We start from the raw sequence: 6,456 nt of genomic DNA on the forward strand, positions 1-6,456 counted from the left end.
TTTTTTATAATTTTATAAAGATTGTTTGAATTTCTGTTAGCAACAAATATATTGTTTTTGTTGTGTAATTGTAAAAAGAGCAAAGACATAGAGAAATCCATACAGATTCCCTGGAATGATGCTAACTAGGTTGTCATTGGATACAGAGTTGCCCACTTTTTTCACTGGGACGGGGGTAAAGGTTTATGTTGATATCAGGGATTAGAGCTGCTGCTGACTGACTCACCTGTTGTCAAGTGTGGTAAAAGGTACAAGGAGCAAGTTAGATATATGAATATCTTGGTATTTCTTTTCCTTAATCCATTAAATGCTATGGAGGCAAACAGTAGTCTGTAGCTAAACTAACTATGCTAAATGGTTGATAATCTCACACAGTCTATTCACCTCTCTTGGAGAAAAACTGTGTTACAAATAGACACTCTTGTCTTTTTCTCTCTCTTATATCTATGTTTTTGAAAACTTGACTATTATTTTTCCAGGCAGCATAGTAACTGCCACAGTCGTGCTTGACTTAGGCCCTGTTTACATGACAACAATTTCGGGTGAGAACGGAATAGTTTTGTTCCGTTTGTAATGTAAATGAAACCACCGAACGTTTTCTCTGACAACTGCACAGTTTGAAAACGGGTACCAGAGTGCGATGTTTCTGAAACATATCGGTGTCCGTTGTCTTGTAAACAGAATAAATAAGATATTCCTTTATTAATCCCGCAGTGGGGAAATTTGCATTGTTACAGCAGTATAAAAAGCAAAACCAATATGAAAAACTATATATACACAGTAAAATCAAGTGAATATAGAAATACTAAAAAACAGTATTATTCAAAATATAAATAAATAAACAATTTCCAGGTTTACTACTTAGAGCAGTGGGTATTGTACAGTCTGACGGCGGCTGGAAAATGGATCTTTTCTGTCAGGGAATCCCCCGCTCATGCATAGTATGATGCAAAACAGCTGCTTCCTACAATCCACAGAAGAATAAACTACTGACAATGCTGGTGTTACTACAATTCATGTTTCCCCATCAGATATGGTTCCCTCAGCGTCTCTTCACTGCTCCGCACAGCCCAGGTGGCAAAATACGCATACATGTTCAGCGCTCATAACAAGCAGTCCGGACACCGTGAAAGCTCAAACAACGTGTTTCAGCAAAGTGATCCCACTTTTTTCCAACTGCGCCCTAATCAAATGCACATAGTGCGTGTTTTCCCCCAATATCTGGGGGAACGGTACCTGATGGGGAAACACGAATAGATGTGCTTTCAAGTAGAACTTTTTGGTAACACTTTATTTGAAGGGGGGTGAATAAGACTGACATGACACTGTCATAAACATGACATAACACCTGTCGTGAACATGACAGGTGTTGTCATAAATATGTCATGAATATTTATGACAACAGTCATAAATATTCATGAAGGCTTATTCATGTTCATGACAGGTGTTATGTCATGTTTATGACAGTGTCATGTCAGTCTTATTCACCCCCCTTCAAATAAAGTGTTACCAACTTTTTTTTAAAAACACATGCGCACCTAGTTTCAAAGAACCTAGCACCAACTAGTGACGTGGCGAGAGCATTACACCTTTTCGATGTGTACCGTTACTGTGTAAACAAAGATTGTAATTAGAACGTCTTCATGTATACTGACTGCTGCTGAAAACGTCACCGTCCAGCACGCTAAGCAGGAACAAACCACTTAATGCAGATACGGGGGTTCAGGGATGTGTGCTTTTTTGGTCTGGGAGGGGTAACATTTAATTTTTACTGCTAAAACCAATTTTAAAAAACACAATAACCGTAATTGACAGGGCCCCGATTCTTTTTATATTTGTTGTAAAAAAAAAATAAATAAATAAATAAAAAATTGTGTGTGGGGGGGCTGTGGTCAAGGACCCTTGGAATTGTCATCGCTTTCCCCCCCTATACCATGCCCCTTATGGTGACTTCACAATCTGTTTACAAGTAAAGAAAATGCTGTTTAGCGTCACCAGAAGAAGGTATGTGTACTTCATTTTCATCCATAAAAATGGGGAACTTCATTCATATTGCACACAGCTCATCTGACATCTGAATGGATTTTAGAGATCACTCAGAGTGGCAAAAAAATCCCAGTCACAGTTTTACAGCAACATGAGCTGAACAATGGATTTGGCCTGCCAGTCACAGCATACAGCCTAATATGTTGCTTCTGAACAGGCAGGAGCGTCGTTCTTCTGTAGACCCAAATTTTGTGGCATTTTATTATATACATATTTTTTTAGGATAAAAGGGTACAATTAAAATATTTATCCAGTTTACAGTGTAGACATGCATGTTTTAACAAACCCTTACAGATCATACCACAACCTGCAGAAAGCACTGACATCTTGTCAAACAATCTAGTTTTATTGAATGAAGTTTTCACTTGCTTGTAAGAGTAGAAATGTTAAATAGAACAAGAGAAAACAAACAGAGCTGTGAAGGAACTAGTGCAAGGAGAAATGTTCCAGCAGCAGCAGAGGAAACATCCAATTTGACTAGGTAATAACTAGCACACCCAATTCATACAACCAGGTACACAACTGTATTAATTCAAAACAATGCTTCCAAGGAAAATAAATAAAAAAGCTTGTTTGTTGTCTGTTTCCAGCTCTTAGCTGTATGAAAATGCAATAGTTTATCACCAGAAACCCTGACACAAATGTCTAAACTGACAGAAATATTTTTTCCCCATTTGGAAAAGCTGTTATAAACTATGTTATTTTTATTATCAATTTGACAAAACAACTATGAAAATGGGGCTGCACAGTGGCGCAGTTGGCACTGTTTCCTTGCTGTAGGCAGGTTCTGGGTTCAATTCCCGGCCTGGGGTCTTTCTGCATGGAGGTAGCATGTTCTTCCTGTGCATCCATAGGTTCTCTCCAGGTACTCTTGCTTCCTCCCACAGTCCAGAAACATGAGTGTCAGGTTGATTGTTCTCTCTAAATGGACTAGTGAAAAACCAGCCCCTTGTTCTACACTTTGCTTCACAGAGCCTCAGCTCTTAGCTATTAAAAATTGATTTCTTCCTGGAGGCTTGGAGTCTGTTGAAGCTCTAAATTTTACTGAGTTGCTAACGTTTGGCCATGAAATATGTAATGCACCTGGTTGACACTATGAAGCTGACCAGAAATGGCCTGCATTGCAAACAACTGTCCTCCAATATGTAAAAAGGACCAGATAGCTTGTATTGTTAATTGAAAATTTAGAAGCGTGGCCAACATGGACTGAACAGCTTCCTTCACTTCCTCCGCTGTCTTTGCTAAAACTACAGGCAGACTCCAATTCTATAACAGCACAGAAAATCAACTTCATCATTCAAACTTCTCCTTCTGTTTGCTGATTGGCCCCGTTGAAAATTCTAACAGAGAAAAACAAGTAAATGGGAGAAAGCCTGGACTGTCTGTGAGGAGAGATTTGAATCGACTGGAAGAGTGTAAAAAGGCAGGCCAGCATCAGACTAACTGTGCTTGAATATGACGTTGAACTTTACTCTTAGTCTATTGTAAACTGCATGAGTTAAAGAAACCTGTGGTAGGTTTATCCTGTAATGGGTCTAAATCTCTGCTGTGATATGAGATGTAAGATAAAGACATTGTAAAGTCAGCTATGTATTATCAGTCAGAATGGGACCAGTTATAACAACAAAACAAAGCCGGAGAGAACATGGTCGACTGTTATGAAAATAACTGATCTCAGTAAACTCCATCTGTGAGCCGTAAACACTATCCACATGTCAAAGAAGCAGACAAACATCCTGGTGAAATCATGAAATAATTATAGCTGATCATTTCAGTTTTCTTCACTAGCAGGGGGATTGCATGTGTGTGTGTGTGTGCTGTTACCTTTGCAGCAACAGAGGAACTGGGTTTCTCCAGAAGATCCCAAAGTTTTTGTCTTTGGTCAGGACAACAGCCCTGCTCATCAACGTCTCCATCCTTGTCTCTCAGCGTCTCAGCCTCCCTTCTTAGCTCCTCATTCATCTGCTCCTTCTTTTGGTGGTACCGTGCCTGGCAACAGGACTCCAGGTAGATCTCATCAATTCCCCAGTAGTCTAGCTCCTGACCAAAGGATAAAGCGCACATCTCCTCCATCATGTGCAGCTTCCCTGTTCTGTAGAAGTTGAGTATGGAGGAGAAAGCCATTGGATGTCTGTCAAAGAAATATTCATTCTCATGGAGACTGTAGTCATCACAAATCTCCAGCAGTGACTCATGGGTGTTGCAGTCTCTTAATCGACCCAGACGGGTTCGAGGCAGGCGATCCAGTGTTCTCCACAGCACTTCATGACTGAGACCACCTACATTGAGGCGGACTCGCCGAGAGCGAGCTTTGGTGCGAATGATATCAATTGGCTCAGGTGGAAGCACAGGAGCTGTGGCCGGCCGGGGGGTGACTTTGGAGGCGTTGAAACTCACTCTGTCTGTCATGCTGAGACGGCTGGTTCTGTTCCTTCCTGTGAATGTGAGTCAACTCTAATGGAGCTCGTTTTGAGGACTCACTGTTTCCAAGGGGTGAGAGTGTTGGCTGGTTAGATAAGACCAACCGAGCTCACTTCTCCGTGTTCAGGCCGTTCCTCTCCTGATGAGATCCATGTCTGGAGAACAAAACAGCACATGTGACAGATGTTGGACAAGACATTTTAAACTCTTCTCACTTAAGAAAGAGACTGTTCTCTGTTGAATCTAAAGAAAAATATGAAAGCGACCAAACATTGCTTTTGATATCACCCAGTACATTTCAGTATAGAGATACTGAGAGCTCCAGCTGATTGTTATTTTATTGTTTTTATTGTAACAAGATATGTTACTAACTTTCAGGACTGTTCCATGTTTCCTCCATATATAGATAATTGATTCTGGCTTTGGAACTGATAGATGTTAGACTAGCTTCAGCATTCAAACCGCATGTGGTCTGGATAACCATCTCCTGCTTCTAGACTATGTGCTCTGTATAATCTTTACAATGAGCTCACAGGATAGTTCATGAAAATCCTCCATGACATGGGCCGCCATTATTTTCAAAAAAATAATCCTGTTCAGCTCGTTACAGATGAAGTGTTAGCGCAGCCTATCGACATGCTGTATTATGTTTCTGTCTTAATGTTGCAAGTCTGGCATTGATCAGGTCTCAATGAAGCTTGTAAAACTAAACTAAAAAAATGTTAAACACAATTACAAATACATATGAATATGGAGTCAGCATGCAACCATGGTTTGGGTAAGTTTTCGCTTAATATCATGATTTGAAAACTGGAGTTTATATTTATTCATAGCAACTTTTTTGGTATTAACCTTTGATTGACAACCTGAAACATTTGGTCAAAATTCTAAATCAGACGAATTCTAAGGGGGTAAATATGGTATGTATGATTTTATATTGAGCATCAATATAACCCTCCACAATCCACTGGGAGAATCTGATTGTGTAACATTCCACTAATCCACGGAGAAACTTAGGCTGCAACTCCCACGGCTCAGGTCTGTCTTTGTTATTTATAGCCGGTCTATCTTCTCCTGGGACACTTTGCTACGTCATAAACTAAACTGCTACGTCACCATAAAAAAATCAGTCCTGACTTCTCCTATTCACAGACAAACTATTCCTGGAAAAAAACCTGATATTTGTTCTCTTTTGTAGTAAACAAAAACACAAGAAACGGACATTCATTAAAGGTTGATAAAATAAAACGCTGTTCATTTTCCTTTTAAATAAATAAGTAAAAGAAAGAAAGAAAGAAAGAAAGAAAGAAAGAAAGGAAGAAAGAAAGAAAGAAAGAAAGAAAGGAAGAAGCTGAATAAATCAGTGAAAAATGAGAAACCATGAGTTAATAGCTGAAAGCAGCAAGGCGGACCAGAGACATCCACAACGTTCTTCTAATCCCTAAAACATTTCATACTTTAAGACCAACCTCGGAGTGTGTGTTCAGCCTACCTCTGCTGAGTCTTCTGACAAGTCGAACTTTTTATTTCCCAGGACAGCTCAGCTTCCAGCCGCTCCGCTCCCCTCCGGCCGCTGACCTGGGATCTTTACGTCGGCCGCTGAAAATCCACATTTCGGTGCAACGAAGAGCAAAAAACAGGGTGAAAATATGCACAGCATGCAAAGGAACCGCCTGGTCCGCAACTATCGTTCCTAAGAGGACAGGATGAAGGGACAGCATGAGGGCGGGGTGGGGAGGGAGCTAATTGGATTTAGCGATTCAGCACCGAGAACAGCTCCAGATCAACAGCTTGTTTCAGCTGAACTCCAGCTCGCCTACTTTACTTTCCTCTGCAACAACTCACACTATGGAAACACAAGAAGCTCGATGTCATCATGTATTAAAGCTACTTTTACACAAAGACCAGCTGCAAACACAAATATACTTCTCAATATAAATGAGAAAAAAACTTCCATTTAACTTTTAGTCAGTAATTTGGTTCGAAAAG

The 6,456-nt window shown here is 40.1% G+C and overlaps 1 protein-coding gene across 1 annotated transcript in view; it reads right to left on the reverse strand.

Moving 5' to 3' along the window:
* Positions 1–6,164, reverse strand: part of LOC103130806 (potassium voltage-gated channel subfamily B member 2-like) — a 24,298-nt gene extending 18,134 nt beyond the window's left edge. The window contains exons 1-2 of the mRNA XM_007542311.2: positions 5,960–6,164; positions 3,871–4,622 (exon numbers count right to left, since the gene is read on the reverse strand). Coding sequence (XP_007542373.1) covers positions 3,871–4,455 — 585 coding nt within the window. The 5' untranslated portion in view covers positions 4,456–4,622; positions 5,960–6,164. The remainder of the gene's footprint in view (positions 1–3,870; positions 4,623–5,959) is intronic.
* Positions 6,165–6,456: the final 292 nt, after the last annotated feature.

Source organism: Poecilia formosa, unplaced genomic scaffold, assembly GCF_000485575.1.
Source record: "Poecilia formosa unplaced genomic scaffold, Poecilia_formosa-5.1.2 Scaffold678, whole genome shotgun sequence".
NCBI classification, from domain to species: Eukaryota; Metazoa; Chordata; class Actinopteri; order Cyprinodontiformes; family Poeciliidae; genus Poecilia; species Poecilia formosa.